This window comes from Styela clava, chromosome 10 (assembly GCF_964204865.1).
Source record: "Styela clava chromosome 10, kaStyClav1.hap1.2, whole genome shotgun sequence".
In the NCBI taxonomy this organism is placed as follows: Eukaryota; Metazoa; Chordata; class Ascidiacea; order Stolidobranchia; family Styelidae; genus Styela; species Styela clava.
Genome location: NC_135259.1, coordinates 9,571,041 through 9,590,248, shown reverse-complemented (window position 1 = coordinate 9,590,248; position 19,208 = coordinate 9,571,041). Strand labels below are relative to the sequence as shown.

At 34.0% G+C, this 19,208-nt stretch overlaps 1 protein-coding gene across 1 annotated transcript; it reads left to right on the top strand.

Moving 5' to 3' along the window:
* Positions 1–636: 636 nt before the first annotated feature.
* Positions 637–19,022, top strand: LOC120337520 (macoilin-like). The gene is made up of 13 exons (XM_039405324.2): positions 637–904; positions 2,707–2,848; positions 3,605–3,731; positions 5,969–6,098; positions 7,732–7,895; positions 8,861–8,992; positions 10,933–11,222; positions 11,952–12,172; positions 14,396–14,563; positions 14,697–14,879; positions 16,765–16,888; positions 17,352–17,526; positions 17,604–19,022. Exons 1-13 carry the CDS (start codon positions 822–824, stop codon positions 17,945–17,947), a joined length of 2,283 nt encoding a protein of 760 aa, XP_039261258.2. The 5' UTR covers positions 637–821; the 3' UTR covers positions 17,948–19,022.
* Positions 19,023–19,208: the final 186 nt, after the last annotated feature.

Below are 19,208 nucleotides of genomic sequence, written 5' to 3'. Positions count from 1 at the left end.
TTGATATTACGCGATACAAATCCAACAGTAAATACCAAAACACACAGCGCGTAGCATTCTCAGTCAAACAGCATTGAATGATCTTCCAGTGCTCGTGTTCGAGTTTGGATTTGCTCTGCTGTAAGCCTGAGTTGTCAGAAATCAGTGTCAGTGTATTCATTGATAAACGGACTTGGATAGCGAAGGATTTCACCCCTTTCAGAAAGTTTGCGCCCCCCTTAGGAGGCGCGTCCCATCGTTCAAGAACCACTGATCTATAGAATCTCCAATGTTCATCTACAATACGGACATAAAAGTAGTTTTTCATAATGTGCATATGTGATAAATATGCTACAAGAAAAATAAAAGGGAATGGAGAAATTTTACATAATTTTTTTTATAAATGCATACCATTTAAGGACAATAAATGAACAAATATTGAAAAAACAATAACACAGCTGTCACTTTACAGCCAAATAATGCCAAAACCCACGATTATATGAATAAATGCCATTTTCTCATCAGGATTTTACCAATTTTTATTGATATTTCTCGTTGTCACGAATATCACAAATAAATTCATCTCACAATATGCAAATTTCCCCCAAATCTTGACACGCCCACATGTGTCTAGTACGAGCTGTTCTGATTTGTGGAACGACTTATCGATGACCGAAAGTAAACTGCTGTGGTGAACTCCCGCGATCAAGCATTGTCTGTCGTTGTCGCTGTGTTGGTCGGTAGTCGCGTTTCAGTGTTTCCAGATTTCTCGATCGAAAGTCGGTGTGTCTTTTCGATTTTATTCACAAACATTGGAGTAACAAAGCCTCAAAATTCCTGCGATGAAGAGAAGAAACGTTGAGGCTGGAAAGCCTCGACGGACGTTCAAGCGAGCTAACAAGTTCACTGAAGGCGTTTATGGAAGGTTTGTTGACATAAAATTAAAAACACAATACCGGTACCGTATAAAAAGTACCGGTACGGTACCTGGTATGTCGTAATACTTCGAATTTAAAACGTTTTGATATTTCTCTATTCCCTACAGGGTTAATGTAGTCAGGTACCGTAGTTGTTGTTGCTTTTTCAATTTAATACCTGGTACAGTCCAGCAGTCAGACAGTAATAAATTAGAATATCAATATCAGAATGTATACAAAATTTGCATAGGCCTACAAACAATTATTGGTATATTCTGATAGTTTATTATTGTATGTTTACTACCGTAAATAATTGGCATTCTGGCATTTATTGTACTGCATTATGAAAATACGTAATACTGCAAAAACATTCGTTAACCCAAATACATTCATATCAATGCGATATATTTACGTCCATTATTGTGCGTACCATTACTTCAAAGTGTCTTCAAATATTATGATGGTCAAAGTCAGTGGTTCCAATATTCAGATATTTTTTATTTTATTCCCCACAATTCGAAACCCAATACTAATTCTTCTATTGAAATTTGGTGAGACATTGTTCGATGAGGACTTTTTATTTGTGCTTGGGGCAGCATGGGAATCTTTTTCGGTTTCATGTCATATATTATGATTGTAAGTGTGTAATATTCATTCAATCATGCCTGCTGTGCATTTACAAGGACGTTGGTTCATTCACACCCAGCAAATTTTAAATTTAATACCCCAATCCTTATTGAAATAATGAAGAAAGGGTTTCATAAATTTGATTATGAATCCCACAATTCTTATTCACAAGTTCCACAAAATCATAACAAAAATTTGTCAAAAATAACAAGTTGCCGGACCTTCATTTTTTTACATCAGAGCTGATTTTTTTTGGTATTACCACTACCATGAAACATCAGCGCAAATGCAGCTTTGAGGCCATAAACTCCATATTCGATTGGGAAATTGAAAACTAAAATTTTTAATCGTACAAATTAATTTGAGACTCAAATTACTATTAAAAATTGGATGTTCAAAAAAAAATCGTAATTCAAAAAGGCTATATTTTAATATATCTATGAAGTATTAAATGGTTAAATGCTTAGGGAGCCATAGCCACTAAATTTACTGGTAACTCTGGTTCCAGCTCGTTATATTAATAAAATGGTATGTTTGGACTCCAGCTCCAACAAAACATCAGGCTTTCATGTCTGACTCTTTTTTCAGCTCCCCACTCCTGGTTTATTCTTGTATGCTTTCCAAGTACTTTAAGAATATTTCTTCACTGAGTTGATTCCAAGTCAAGTTGTCTCAAATCAAATTGTCTAAAATCTCTGTCATACCAATCTTTGCAAGTTTTAGCTTTTTGGAGTATATTTATCAATACTCTTTCTACTTCTAGTTTGGAGCTCATTCCTTGAGCAAAAAAAACAAATATCATGAATAATGTTAAAATGGGTCTTTGTCCTGACTCTCAAAAGCTTGATAGCAGTTAAATCGCTAGACTTAACTATCTTCGCATCGCAAGATACACAGTCTGGATTAAGATTTATGCCTCTACAGCCAGTGTGTAATATATTCGGTAGACAATGCCGAGCTGGAGAGAATCTCATTCTTCCAAAAATTTAGCAGCTTTTTGGCTGCTTGCAAAGGGCCTCATTCAGAGCAAAATGCATGAAAAAGCATCGAATGAAACAGGAAAAAAAACACTTATCAAATACAAATGAAAGTTTTTTTTAATCATAGGTGAAAGCTTTTATGTAATTACGAGCAGTTACTTCTAATTTTCACTTGTCAAGGGATTATTATTATTTAATTGCAGCTCCTTCATATACTTGAAATTGATATTGATCTGGTCTCTGGTTCTACTTGCCGATTTTATTCTCGAATTCCGTTTTGAATATTTATGGCCTTTCTGGTTGTTGATCCGAAGTGTATGTGATTCATTCAAATATCAAGGATTGGTAAGTAGCCTTTATGGAATAAGTTACTGATAACTACCTCCAAAGTGGAAAAGGTTCGATTTAAAACACAGTTAGTTAAACACAGTAAATTCAATCTTTTATAAATTTGCACTGAAAGATTTGTACTTCACTGAATTTTGAGTGTTATTTGAAGGATTATTCCACTAGAATAAAGTTGAATTTCACTGACAAATGAAACATTTGGACAGTTGTAATGATATTATTTTGTATTTGGACTAAATTGGTACAAATGATTAAAACTGATTTGATTTTGCTACAAAAGTGGTCTCTATGTCATTTTCAATATAGTATTTTCTGCGAATATTATAATTCTACAAATGCAATGAAATGTTTAAAAAGCCAAGCATAATTTATACAAATTCATCACTATGCTGTTTAACAGACCAATGTCAGGATATTTAAAATTAAATTATATAAAAGATGCAACAATTCAATATTCAGATATAGTATAGCAGTATATATAGTAGTATATATTAAGCATTTCTAAAAAATTATGCTGTTGTTTTAGGTAGCTTTTCATTGATAATTTCCTATAGAGTTACCATAGAAAGAATAAGTCTTGAGTCAGCCTCTCTCCACATTTGCCTATGTTGCATAAAATTTTCAATTTCCAACTACCAAGAATAATATGTCAAGAAATCTAATTTTTTCAATTTGAATGAAAAATATAACGATTCCTAAAAGCTAATTTAAATTTGATGAATATGATTAGTAATTATTAATTCTTCATTTCAGGCTTTATCAGTACTATTCGTTTGCGTTGCTGTGGCATCTGATACTATCTGCTTTTTATTCATACCAGTTCAGTGGTTATTTTTTATGGCAAGCACTTATGTCTGGGTGCAGTATATTTGGCATACAGGTATATATTTTTATTACATTCATTGTTGTTCAGTATTGTTTCTTTGGCCATGGCCAAACAAGCTTCAAGAATGATTTTTTTGTTTGGATTATCATTCATGATGAACGTGTTATTTTAAAATGAATTTTTAATGTAAATCTCTGTATTATATGATTTCCAAGCTGATTGTGTTACCAAGTATGGCCGTATATGGATTTAGAGGGTGTGACTGAGACTAGATACAGATGTTACTGTTGTATAGTGATTATCATAATTATAAATGGATTATGTGTTTAGGATGTTTACATTTATATTACCGTACCTTGTTACCATATGTGATAGTAATTGTTAGTTTAATTTAGAGTTACTGAAGTGGGAAAAATTGATTGCTTCCAATTTCTTGCTTCATATACTGAGGTCTGGGGTACCAAGGTTGGCGGCTTCGGGGGCCACAAAATTATTTTTGCCTCGTTCGCAGGCCACAATAGTGCCAAGAATAGGTAAACAGTGCAAAACAAAGCAAACAGTTTTATTATGCAAACACATTGATTAGTAATTGTCATTTATCAAGCTAAAACATGCAAAAAACACCAAAAAAACTAAAATGGCAAAAGTCTTTCTATATCTATATTTAATGTATGATTTTAAACTCCTAACAGAGGAAGTGCTTCTGCAAATGTAAGTGCTTTCGAACATCGATAAGATTTTCAAAGCAAAATCCCTTAACTTTGGAAAAATGCTCATTGCTCACAAGATTCTAAAATGTCGTTTTAAATTATTTTCTCTTGTCACCGACACAACTTGCCGTCATATCAATCAAGCATTGTGATATTTTCTCTCCTACATCCAGTTAAAAATCTGTTTGAATTCGTCAGCTTTCTTTTCTAACTCTTGTTCACAAAATAACTTAAAAATAACTGCAGATTGATTGATTACCAAATGTGAGGTACAGGAGGGTAATTACTAAACTTTCTGACATATAGGCAGCATTTTTTGTAATATTGTTTAGGCTTGTTGCAAAAAAGCACCCCGCTGGAATTATATTGTTTTTTAGGCCATTACATTAATATTTAGTATAGATCAGGGTGGTCCAAACCCAGGCCCGCGGGCCACATGTGGCCCGCCGCTTCATTATCTGTGGCCTGCGTCACATTCGGAGAGGAATCAAAAAATCGCATTTCGTGTTGTTTCGTCATAAAATTAACCAAAAAATCTTTTGACGTATTGTTGCATCCCTGATGTCACTGAATTGACTAGTGTTATGGCTTGCTGAGGCAACTAGCGAAGTTAAACGAGCGAAGTTCTTGGCACTATTGTGGCCCGTGAACCATGCAAAAGTAATTTTGTGGCCCGCGGAGCTGCCAATCTTGGACCACCCTGGTTTAGATTCTGCATTCGATTTTCAGTTTTGTATGATGCCTATATTGTTAGCATATATTCCTGACAAAAAGATAGAAAGCCAGATAACAATTCAGACTAGTTAATCACATTATTCAACTTCGCTAGTCTCCTCAGCTAGCACTAACACTAAAAAATTCAGTGACATTAGCTCCTTCCAGCAAATGCGTTTGGACCACTTTGGGGGTAGGGTGTTCATAAAGTCTTTAAAAATTTTAAATTGCAGGGGATTTATCGATATCATAAACAGTTTGTTGGCTCATCCAAGTGTCTTAATCAAGTAAAAAACTTAAATTAAACACTGAATAAAATAAAACAAATCTTAGAATCTGACTTTATAATGAAATTGAATTTGTAATAGTACTTCTTGAACATGTCGAATTTTCCTCATTATAATAGGTTTGATACAGTTGTAATTATATGTTGCAAAGTCACACTATGGTAATATAAAAGGCAATTGCCTAAATAGTGATGATATAAACAGATTCAAACATCCAAATCAATGGTTCTCAACCTTTTTGGTGAAGCAGATATCAAATGAGATGATCTGAGGCTTAAGGAAACCCTGTGTAATAGTTCAATTCTTCTATGCAAAAATCATCATCTAATCAATATAGCAAAAATACTCATATGCACTGCATATGCATATAATATATATATATAATAGCAAACATGCTCCAGTTGAATTTGTCAATTTTGTTTTTTCAAATTTCATTTCCAATCTTTTTATTTAATTTAGTCACCTACTGGCATAAATATATATTATTACAATATGTTCAGTTTAATGTTGGTTGTTTTTCCATACGTTTAATTTAATGATAATTTCCTGTTTTATTTATTATATAATTTATCCTTTACAGATCGTGGAATATGTCTGCCAACTGTATCACTCTGGTTATTATTTATGTATATCGAGGCATCGATTCGTTTGAAGGATTTACGAAACAACCCTTTCCAAGTTGATCTTTGTCGACCATTTGCTGCTCATTGGTAAGAAATGCTATGATATTACCGTAAGTCTTATGCTATAAATAGCCTAGGTATATACTTTTTTTGAACTCTGTCTTAGTGCAATCGGACACGAATTGCACATATTGGTATATATCAGCAGTGGGCAAGGTTTTTTGACTAGGGGCCAAAAATTTTGCCACCTGGATTGGCGGGATTGTAAGTGTGACATAAAAAGTTACATTTTATGAACAATACTTACAGTGTTACAAATGTAAATGCGGAAAACGATAAGCTTTGTGTCAAAACTAAATTTAATCGCAATTTCAACAAAAAAGTGAGTAATTTTTCAGGTAACATCCAAATTTTAGTTGGGTTGTGGGCTTGTGGCAGCATCAGGCGGGCCAGATTGAACCACCCAACGGTCTGGGTTTGCCCCGCGGGCCACAGTTTGCCAATGTCAGGTATATAGTCTTAATTGTTGTTGTTAAAAAGGTGCAACTGATGTTCTGATCAATATCAAATTTTTCTGTACTTCATAATTGTTAAAGTCGCTGGAAGGCTTACAAATTTTTTTTTCAAATGATCAGAGTCATGTGGAACCTGATATTTCATGCTAAAGCTTCCTGTTTCATTTTACTCATGGAAACACTTTATATATGAAATGGGAACACTTTAATAACCTGTTGTTAGTGTCTATATATTTGAGCGTTTCTCTCTTTTTATTTATGTTCTGGACAGTTCTGGTTCCTGTTGAACTACTAGATTATTGGCTATTTTTCATCCACGTGTTAAAGAAATTAACTCGTACTAATAAATTTTCTTATACACGTTTTTTCTAAAAACCTACACATTTTGGAATTTTTGAATTATTTTTACATTATGAGTCAACTGATGTTTATTTACTGAGTCTCTGCCACAACAAAAAATCTATATTGAGTGTTTAAAAGTTTTGCATCACCTTTTTGCAAATTCAATACTTCAATTTAATAATTTTAAATATAGATTATAGAAATATATTTAAGAACCTAATAGAAGGCATTTGAACCTCTTCATATACCGGTTTTGATTCGTGCTACAACATCCTTGCAGTAAGTGCCCACATTTTCTCAAGCATAGAGAAAAAAGCGCATGGGTTAATTGCGTACTGCTCCTACCAACCAATATATATCTATAACCTGTTTTTCTCACAATGAGCATATTAAAAACGCCTGCTTCTACGTCTAGTACAGGTGTGTGCAACAGGCGGCCCATCGGCCACAACCCGGCCCGCCAATGCTAAGATTCTTCCCCATCGAGCATAATATCATATTCTGACAGTTTATGTTTGAAAAGGCACTCACATGGATAAAAATACATGATTTTTAGTTCTTGTCGCTGCGGTAAATCTTCCGACGTTTTTTGGTGTAATTATTAATGTATGGCTAAGCGATAGCCGCATTCTCTTCTCTTGCTTTTACCACAAAATTTTTTGTGCGGCCCATCTGGTTGTCTGAAGTTGTCCCACCGTCAAAAAATGTCGCACATCCCTGGTCTAGTAAGTAGTAAATTTCTACTAAATGAGAGTTTGCTATGAACATAAAAAAAAGTTTTATTATTTTCAAATGTTGCACAGTTTCGCATAGCTTGTGACTTTGTTTTGAGTGAATTTAATCATTAACAATTTCATTAACAGTATTGGATATCCTGTTGTAACTCTTGGATTCGGATTCAAAAGTTATATTCAATATCGACTGAGAATACGAACTCAAAAAAATGTTCAAAAAGATAATGAATTTTATTTTGAATTGTTGAAGAACGCACTTCCAGTGGAACAACGTCAACGGTCGATAAAACAAGGTTTGTTTTTTTTTCATTTTTTTAACTTTGATGAAACATACTAAACAGTACAAAATAAAATTTGCGATGTGTGAAGTAAGACCTCAATTTAGCAATTTGCAATATTTCTCGATAAAACAAGGGTTTTTTATTCATTTTAAATTTTTGATGTGCAATGGAAAAAATAGGGAACCACAGCTCTTATAATACATGTTGATTCAAAATCACTTAAACATTCGATCAATTTGATTTACTTTTTTTTTATTTACTACACACTTATCACAGTAAATGGTTGCAGAAAACAGTAATTCCAAACAGTAATATTGTCTGATGTTTGGCATGACTCGCGTAGACATAGATAGTACGCTTCATTCAGCCATTCAGGATGCATGCTATAAGTTCATTGTATAATTTGCCAGGGCAAAAATTTACTCATTGATGAATTGAGTGTATTTTTCAATAGGAAGTTGAGTAATTTTAACTTGTTATTATTTGAATATACATGAATTGAGGTGACTTAGGCCAAGTATGGCTGTCTATTGTGAATTTTTTGGTTTTAAGATGACGCAAAATATTATACAGTTAAAGGATTTCAATGCCGATTGCCGATACCTTTTCTTCAGCATCTTCAAGCTTATCAACTAATAATTTGAAGCTATTTGAAAATCAATTGTTAAAATACTATACCTTTTCAGTTTTCACCAATCTCGAAATTAAACTTTTTTCTCCAAATTTTATATTTTCATGTCTGCAATTACCTACGGGCGAAAGGGGTCTTTGAAAGAAGAATTTGTAATGTTGAAATATGGATGTAGACCCCTTAATTTGACCCCTTCATTTTTACATAGCTAAAGTTAATTAAAGCGAATATCAATGCTGATTTTTACCCTCCATTAAAATTTACCCCAGTTAAGTAGCCTACTTCTGAATTAGATTTGTGAAGGGAATTTTTTTTTGACTGAAATAATTTTGTTTATTTTATATAGATTCTGAATCTTCTCCTATTTCGAATGGAGTTGTATCTCTTCCGTCAAATGGTTCAACAAATTCTTTAAAGAAAGAAAAGCGTCCTAATTCTCTTGTTGATTCAAATGCATCAGGAAATCGTAATATTCAATGTAAGTGTTGTCGTGTTCATTTAATCTATTCCTCCACTTTTGATTATTTAAATCAATGTGAATGAGAATTTTGGGTTTTTAAATATTCCAAGTCCAACATGTATTTTTGATCCATTTTTTAAAAACTTTCTATCGTGTGTAGGTAGAAATTGAAAATTTGTTTGACATTGTCCACATCCAAGTATCCTATTCTGCGTGCTTCTCCGGCGAATAGCGAGATATATTAATTTTTCTTCCTAATTCAAAGTCTGTTTTATTATCAAATAATTTTCGAGACTAGTAATGGAATTACAGCAACTGGTAAAACAAAGTCTCGAATGTGTTTAAATTTTAGGTGTAATATTTGGAATTCGAAATGTCAATTTAGTGTAATGTATGATTTATGTATTTAGTCTCATTATTCATCTTTATGGTAAATGCAATATGATCATAATGTCACAAACATTGTGGTTTGCGGTATTGATTTTAGGACTGTATTTATTGAGCAATTATTTTTTTCTGTGTGTTTTTGACAGCTATCTGGTATAGGAAAAACCAAATTATCTAGGATTCTAAATACATTCTATAATAATATTTTTGAATATGGATTATTCAAAATATTATACATTGAGTCATATTCAATGGAGAACTTACAAAAGTCAAATATATATTATGCATCTAAATACAGTCGAATGACTTGATACTCTGAACAATTCGGTAGACGACCAAAAAATTCTAGTCAAAAATACCGCGGTACTCGAATGGAAATTCAGTGCTAGACCGTGCCGCCAAGCGAGATGATGAAATAAAATAATTACCATTGTTTTTTATGGCAAAAAGTCTAGATCAGGGTGGTCCAAGGTTGTGGGCTCCGCGGGCCACAAAATTATTTTGGCATTGGTCGCGGGCCACAATAGTACCAAGAAAAGGTAAATAGTGCAATACAAAAGAACCACTTTTTTGTGTAAACACATAGTTATCAGGGGTTGCCAACCTAGGCTAATGGAATCCGCATTCGATTTTTTAGTTTTCTATCATGCCTATATTGTTAGCATATATTCCCGACCAAAACGATAGAAATCCAGGTAACAATTTAGACTGCCCATTGCCCATCACATTATTCAACTTCGCTAGTTGCTTCAGCTAGCCATCATACTAGTCAATTCAGTCGCAATAGCGATATAACAACAAAATGTCAAACGATTTTTCTGACATATTTTATGAGAAGAAATTTAAAATACGATATTTTGGTTACTCTCCGAATGCGGCGGCGGGCCACAGATAATGAAGCGGCGGGCCACATGTGGCCCGCGGGTCTGGGTTTGGACCACCCTGGTCTAGATACTGGAACAAATCGGTAGTCAACCACCAATCCTGAACGAATTATGTCCGGTTGCCGAGATATCACTGTATATCGCAAGAATGAATAGCTGTCAGAGACATCATTAGAACAGTTTATTTAAAATATTAATATTTTGAGTAATTGAAGACTCGAGAGTATTTCCAAAAAGTCCTTCATTTGATTCTGAAAATTAAAACAAAAAAGGAAACCAATCAATCACTGCCTGTTTATTTTGATACATTTCAAACTAGTTAAACATATATTGATTCTATAAATTTTGTTAAGACAATTTTAAATACGATTGTTTTGTTAATTTGATTCAAAAGTCTTGATCTCTTCTTGACCATGGTCAGACTTCTCAATTAATCTAGTTGAAATATGCTTGTCTGATTAAGTTAGACATGTTACGGAAATATACTTAGTGTTAGTGCGCAGCAAGACCTTTTGTAGGCTATCAAATTGAATACCTATCATTAGTGTTGATTACAACATCCTTACACTTTGGTCTTTGATTGATTGTTATATAGTAACATTTAGTTATCCCTAAATAAAAGTTTTTTTGGCATACCTATGAACAGTGCATAACTATTTTAATAATCTTGAATCATCTTGTTTTTAGCATCATTTAATGAAGACTCACCAACTTCAGCGTCTAAATGCAATTCTAATTTCAATAACGCCTCTGGTGGCGGGAACCAGAATTCATCTGCGAGTAAAAAGCTACCACAGCAGCGGAATAATAATCTTTTGTCATCGAATGGTTCTAAGTCACCTACGCCATCTTCGGGAGGTGATTTTATTTCATCGAAAATGGAATTGCGGAAACGAAACACAAATATATCACAATCACAGTCTCAATCAAATTTAAATTCATCAAATTTTTATTGCAAAGGCCCGACTCCTTGTACGGTAAGATATTTATTAATTCTGTGATATAAGTGTGTTAATCAAATTTGATGTATTAGACCAGGGGTCTGCATTCAACAGCCTTTAATTTTGGCTCGCGAGGGACAAAAGGTTGCCAACCCCTGTATTAAACTTATATATAAATTAATCTTAAAATTTTCGTTCACAATTCAATCCTGGTTAAATTTAATTGAGCACGACAATTGACAATACTCTATGATTGGTTTTATTTAGTTATATTTCGCAGAAATCAATTCAAATATTCAATTTGTTTTGAACAAAGCATCTATTTTGTTAGTGCAAATGTACATGGGCGCAAATGTCTGTTGGTGCAAATGTCCATGGGTGCGAATGTACATGGGTGTAAACTTTATTGGGAGCAAACGTTCACGGGTGCAAATGTTCAGGGTGCATATGTTCATGGGTACAAATGTCCATGGGTGCAATCTATATGCGGGTGCTAAAATCCATGGGTGGAAATGGCGTCGGGTGCAAAAGTATGCAGTTGCAAATGTCCTGGGTGCAGTTTACGCGTGCAAATGTACATGGGTGCAAATGTGCTGTCACCAAAAAATAACTGGTAAACTATTCGACTATCCGATTACCTGACATGGACTAGTAACAGACAAGAGGCTGTGGTTCACCTAAAGATTAATCCGTCTTATCGTATTTTTTTTTCCCAGAATAAATAAATGTAAATCCTATCCATTCTAAAAATATACATTTTTGCAGCCTAACAAGAATCAATCTTCAAGTCGTAGTTCCAGTGTTAGTAGCTTAGAAAGCAATAATTCTCCAAAAACACACCATGATCGGAATGGGAGTATACAAAATAGTGTGATGGAAATTCCACAGACTGATGTGAAAATTGTCACACAACCTGTTGTTGATTCTAAACCTTCTGTTATAACTATTGCGGATAAAGAAATAACTAAAGATCAGAATATTTTAAGGTGGGTTATATGGAATAATCACAGGATTTTTGTACGTAGATTCCTTGTCTGGATACTAGTTTGGAGCAAATGTGTCAAATCCTTTTCGTTGGCGTTCAAATTTTTCATTTGCTTATCCAGTTACAGTAAATGCATGATTGGATTCGAATCTCGATTTCACTGACAGGAGGAAACATTTTTGTAAAAATGATAATTCCGACCATCTGATTTTATAAAAAAAAATTTTTTTTGCTCTTTTTTGAAATTTCAGTATGAAGACTTTGAATGAAGTCACAGAATTTTGCATTATTTGGTAACTTTTTCTCTTGAAAGCTCTTTTTATGTGAAACTATGTTTTCCCCCAATTTTTGTTGGATTTCAAGCAATATTTCAGAAAGTTAATATAAAAGACAGATATTTGTTTAACCCCATATTATTCTTCAACATCTGTCTGAAACCTAATTAAATACAAACAATTTTAAGGGAGTGTTTCAATTCAAATTATTTTGCTGTTGTTTCAAGCTATTTTTTGATATTGATTGTCACATAACAATTATAAACAAGTACAAATAGAGGACGAAGGAATAGTTTAACTTCCTTCAAAAGATGGTAAATTCTTTTTTTTTTTTTTTTGTAGTTATTTTGATTTTGAATGGTCCATATGGATTGATTTTGTACTAATACGACCATTATTTGCTCAGAGATCGGTCTCTTTTCACTTCTTTGAGTGAGGGCGAGTGAGTGACCTTTCTTTGAGCAAATCTTCTCAAAAATATCTCAGACAAACCACAACCCACATCTTGCAAAGCTTTATGTGGCAGATAACTCATTCTTACGGAAGTATTTGAGACTATAATTCTTACTGTAAGACTTGACATAAATTTTTATTATACTGCAATAAAGCCATATTAATAAAAAACACTAGGGCGCACCAGAAGTATGTGTACCAATATGGAGGTAACTAGGGTAATTCTGTTTGCCTATTTTACATCAAGTTGTGTAAAGCAACCGAAACCCATTGACAAGGGGTATATTCACTTGGCTAACAAAGCCAGTCCCCGATTGGTAATAAAACTAAAATAGGAAAAGTTGGTATAAAATTATGGCCTAACCCTGACCTATTACACTTACACATACTACAAGAGTACCTTTATTAGATATCATTCGTTTCTATCATATGCCTGATTATATGCCTTATTATATGCCTGAATCTAATAACTTTTATGTGTGTCATAATCGTTGATTGTAAACCAGTGAAGCCAAATATTTGCAAAGACGAGCGTGAATATAAATTATATTCCACAATGAATATAAAAGCAATTTTCCATAAAATTTTACATCTTTAGTGTAAATTGTAAAAAATCTAATTCAAATTCAAATAACATCCAGGTTGCCCACTTTCGTATAACAAATCTAAGTACTTTCGCACCTCGACACATGATTTTAGCACTATGATTTTTTTATATTATCTTGTCTTATGTAAAGAACAAATGTGTGGAAGCACGTACAGAGTTACCATTTGGTTGCTGCATTTTTCAACAAAACCGCAAAGATTGAAAACGGATAAATAATTATAACAAACAATCAGATGAATATTTATTTATGAGGAGTGTGTGCCCGGCAACAGATGCAGCATATCTATTAAAGGCTGGTTGTGTCGAATTGATCATGAGTTGTACTGTTTTTACACTATATAACTAAAATATGACCTGATATATAAGTTATACAGTAATAATGATTACTTTTTGTATATTGCGGCACTGTTGTGCAGGATTTGTTAAGTGTGTTCAGTTGATGATAATGTTGAAATTTTCTTCAACCTGAAATCTTAGAGCCCTAGTCAAAATTTTAACAATCACAAGTGTAGTTGTTTATTACAAAAATCTAGTGCAGTGGTCCACAAACGGTGGCCCCACAATTTTTGGAGGGAGCGTGAACGTGAAGCTGATTAAAAGAAAAAATATTTGGTAGATTTCATCTTGCCTGCCTTATTTTGAATATTTACTTTCCATCCATGTATTTTTAACATGTTTTTTAAATAAAATCATACTTTCACTTTACTATAGGTTATTTGTACATTATTGTTAGCTAGCTGAGGTGGGTGCGAGACTTGACAAATTCTAAAAAGGGGGCGTGGCTCAAAAAGTTTGGGAACCACTGGTCTAGTGTAAAATTTTTGTCCACAGTCCTTCTTGATTAGAGCCTTGCTAAGAGTGATTTTATTGATTACCATTTTATGTTTAGAATTGAAGAACTTGAATCTTGTATTTCTGATTTGAAAACGGAACTAAGTTTAACTCGTCAGTGTGAAGGGGATTTACGTACACAAAATTATACTTTGATTCATGGTGAGAAGTCTGCGAAGAATGAACTATCACAACTCAGAAGAAACAATGATGAACTGCAAAATAAGTACGAAAATTTTCATTTTTTCGATATAGAAAAATACCGTACCTGATACAGATTAAATATCAGCTATGGAAAAAATTGTATATTAATTGCCATTTTCACAGTTATATCCTAACTTCTTTATTTTTTATTTTAGACTTCATAATTTGGTCAACAACAAACAAAAAGATAAACAAACGCTTCAGTCCCTCGAAAAACGTTTGAAAGCAGAAACAGAAGTTCGCCATGCTGTTGAAAAAGTTCTGATAGAAGAAAGAAACAAGAGAAAAGAGGAAGAAGAAACTGCTGCAAGAGCTGTTGCATTGGTGGCAAGTAACAGGTGAGTCCATATTTGCAGGTAAACAGGAATAACTTGAGCTTGTGTACCCAATGATCTAGCGGTTAAGGCGTTAGACCAGCGTTTCTCAAACTGCGATGTTTCGTGGGCTTCTTCAAAGTGTTCCACTGGTCAGGAATCAAAATTGCTAAATTGGTCCCCATGGCGATTTCGTCTGTACATTGGCGCCTCTGGGTTTTAAATTTGTCTCCCAACTCGCGACAAACAGGCCGAGAGGCCTTGGTATCTGGAAAGCATGTCATTTTCGTCAACCGTTCAGTATCGTTAGCCTAATTTTTTAATTGTCTAGTTTACAGCAAACTTGTTAATTTATTATATGCTAAATTTTTTTGGAAACCAACCTTCTCTCAATGGACTGTTGGCTTAAAACTGGAAGCCTCAAAAGATAAGCTGGTTGTGCAAGTTGATGCACAAAGAAAATCCATTATACAAGTTATTATCGTCAATTTTACCTTCTAATTTCTTGATGTTCCACGAGGCAAGATAAAATGCGAAGGTGTTCCATCGCAAAAAAGTTTATAAAACGCTGTGTTAGACTAAAGTTGATGTCAATGGTTACTCTCTGGTTCAAATGCCATGATCACTACCACCTACTATCACTATCACGTATCACCACCTACAGTGTAATAAATCGGGTGAGCAATGCCGAAATGGAGAGACTATAGTCGTTCAAACCATAGTTTCTTGTTCAGATAAAAAGGAATGAACAAACTTCATAGGTAAAACGTAAAAGGCATGCTCGATTGTAAACATTTAGTAATTTCAAACCTATGCACGACCAAAGCATACGTACCGTGTACAGCCGTGGTTCTCAAACTGGGCGACGCGTAGCCGAAGTGCGTCGTTTCAATATTGATATGGCGACGCAAATCTTTTCTTCTTTTGTTGGTTGGTACCTGCGGTGCGTAGAAAAAGTCAAAATTTTCTTTTTCTCGTTTAAATCATACTTGAGAACTGGAAATGACAATATATTGAATATTGTAACGATCGATCTTATCTATATTATGTGACTTGACAAACATCACGGATCATTCAATACTGTTCCAATTATGACATCACACAGACTGGATCAGATCGAGTCATGCATGCTGTTCATTTCTAATTTTTCCATGAACATGTGAACATCAAGCGTTGTTCAGCACTTCGTCTGCGCGTTAACCTAAACAGATATTCAATATTGACACCACAGCAGTTCTCTTCAGGCATGATTTAAATAAAACTCATTGTAAAAGAGGTCTCTTATTGAAAGGTATCCAGACATTTTTCACAGGGAGTCGCAGCGTGGCCTTATTTTTTAAAGGACGTCGCAATACCAAGAAGTTTGAGAACCGCTGGTGTACAGTAATAAAAGTCACAATCATGATAGGTTTATAAGGGATAATCATAATTGTATGATTTAATGCTTATTCATGACTTTCCTCTCAAACATGGCCCTGGACAACCACAAGAACCACTGATATCCAATGATAGATACTGAGCTATTTACTATATTTCGAAATACTGTTTTGTCTATCCAATTTATTACACTCTGGATAAGATGGGGCTTTGGGGTTTTGAATCTTAGATGTGCAAATTAGGATGTCGACACAGTTATGTCCTAACACTGCGCTAGGCCACTGCGCTCAACATAGTTGACCAATTTTGAATCAGAAATTGGAAACAAGTTTTTAAGCAAACTTAAAATTGGATTTTTAGGGAAGCTATCCCACTATTTTTTTTCTGAATAAATAAACTATAAAAGTAATGTTAGTGTGTCACTTCCTGCAACTCTTCAATCGAAACTCTTTTAGTTTCTAGTTGAGGGTTCAAGATCCAAATTTCATGAAATACCTACTTTTTGAAAATTACCTTCTTTTCTCAAATACAGGGAAAGAGAAGAAGCAGAACTCAATAAAAGGAAATTTCAAGAAAAGGAAAAAGATTTTCAAAATCTTAAAAAACTTTTAGAAGAAAAAGAAGATTATTGCAAAAGACTGCATAGGGAAATTGGTGTATGTTGTTTCAATTGTATGGTCAACGCCAAGAAATAGGAAAATAGTAACAAAATCCTTTATTCCTAATATGAGATGTATTGTTGTTTTTGGCTTATCTGCCTCAGATAGAAAGACAAAATCCAATATTTATTGAAAAATGGACACATTATTAATTTTGGATTCCTTTTTAATTTAGTAATAAGGATGGAATAATAGTTTGTTTCTTATGAAAAATCAATATTATAGATGAAGATTATAACAAACTACCTATTATTTCTGGTTGCCTACCAAGGATGCCATAAAAATAAATAAAATAATGCAATTTTCATAATTATCCCAAGAGAGAGGAAAGACTCCTAACACTTAGCACGATGCGCCAACTGCCAAGTCATAATGTATATTTTGTCTGTACTGTACAGACATTTATAGTCGTAATCCAGACTTTTGTTACAAGTTATTGCCAATTCCGCACCATTCACAGGAATTGAAACAGAATGAAAAATCTGCTAAAGAATCCGATACTCTGATGTCTGCTTTAGCTGCGATGCAAGAGAAAAATATGATGTTGGAAAAATCACTCAGTGCTGAGACAAGATTAAAACTCGATCTTTTTTCCGCTCTCGGAGATGTGAAACGACAATATGAAATTGAGCAAAGTATGTTTTTATATATTAGATAAATGTAATATTCTCTCGGATCCTTTTATTTTTCATTTGTTGATTTTGTTTCGCAGGTGTTCGAATGCAGCGTGAAGTTGAAATTCGTGAGCTGAAGTCAAGAGTCGCAGAAGTTTTATCTGTTTTGCCAGAATCACAAATGAGGTCTTCCACTCCTCACTATTCCGCCAATTTTCTAGAAAAGCAAGTCCCACCAACTGTTCAACTTAGCCCCACCCAGCATTATTCTGCTCGTTTCTGCTCCGTTCCTGTTGCCCCAATATCTCCTCCAAACATGGAGCCTCCACATCCCATCCCTATCCACACAAACCCTATGATACCCCAACCCCAGGGCTTGATTCAACAAATGCCCCTTGACCCCAATGCTGCTATATACACACCCCCATCCTCTGCAGTGTAAATCTCATCCATCGATGTATTTTTTTATAATGTCTCGCGGGGATTGATATTGCTGTGGTGTAAAATTGAGAATTAGTTTAACCATTCCTGCACTACTATTGGTTTAATGCATGGTTAAATTTTTTTTTCAATTCTAAACCGCTTATAATGTGAGGTTTTCATTTTCTTTCACATTTTCCTGTTTTTTTTTTTTATATTTAAAAGGGTGGTATTGTGAATGGTGGTATTTAAGAATGGATGTCACTCTTTTCATCATGTCATTGCATTCTTATGTTCTTATTTACCGCAATACGTAATATTCAGATATTGTTTGTTAACTTTACTGTCAGGCTACAGTATAGTTCACAGTGTGAAAATAATGAAGACGAAATATATGGTTCTTGTCATCTGGTAAGAAACAAGCTTGTTATAAAGCTTACTCATTCAAGATAAAACTGCATATCGAAATATTTACTAAATTACTACCTAATATTTGACGCTCCAGCTACTTTTTTTTATGTTTTTGTTGAAAGCTGCTATACTCGTTAATTAGGAAAGCTAGTTTGATGCCCCTCTTATTCGAGGTTTTAAAGCTGACCAGTATTAACATACAGAAAACGATGTCAGCTTTAATATTTCAAATGTTAATAACATGTTAAGCTTTCCTATCAGTTTCATTCCAATATCTTATTTTTTTTTGATTACCCTACAAACGGAATACTGGAGTGATCAATTGTTTTTTCAATCATCAATCGGCTTTAATTCGGAGTGTTATGGGGAACATAGTTGTATTGAAGTCGATAAATACTTTGGATATACTTTTATAAATGGTTACGTTCTCGCTCAAGTTGCGTTTGCCAAGCCGATCAGAAAACAGTGTTACTTTTGGTGCCTGATAATTGACAAATTCGTGGAATTATGGGTTCTCCAGTGGCTTCTTGCTGGATTAAATACAGTATTGTGTCTTATTTAGTCATAAAGGAATATTAAAATTATTTGTTAAGGTGAAAATGAACGGAGATGATCGTTATGTATATCAATTTGATAATAATGTAGTGTCTCGTATACGGATGTTCAATATAATGGTCCAGAACCTGTTCGTGTTTATTTCCTATTGTAGATTAAATTTACTGGGAATCGGTGGCTAGGTTAAAACACTGGTTTATAACGGGAAGGAGAAGCCGACCAGCGGTTGTGCGAACCGCTGTTTGGTTCGCGAGAAGTCCGTCAACTCTCTCGCTCATTAACCCCGCATGATGTGCGGTGGTGAGCGTGTTCCTAAC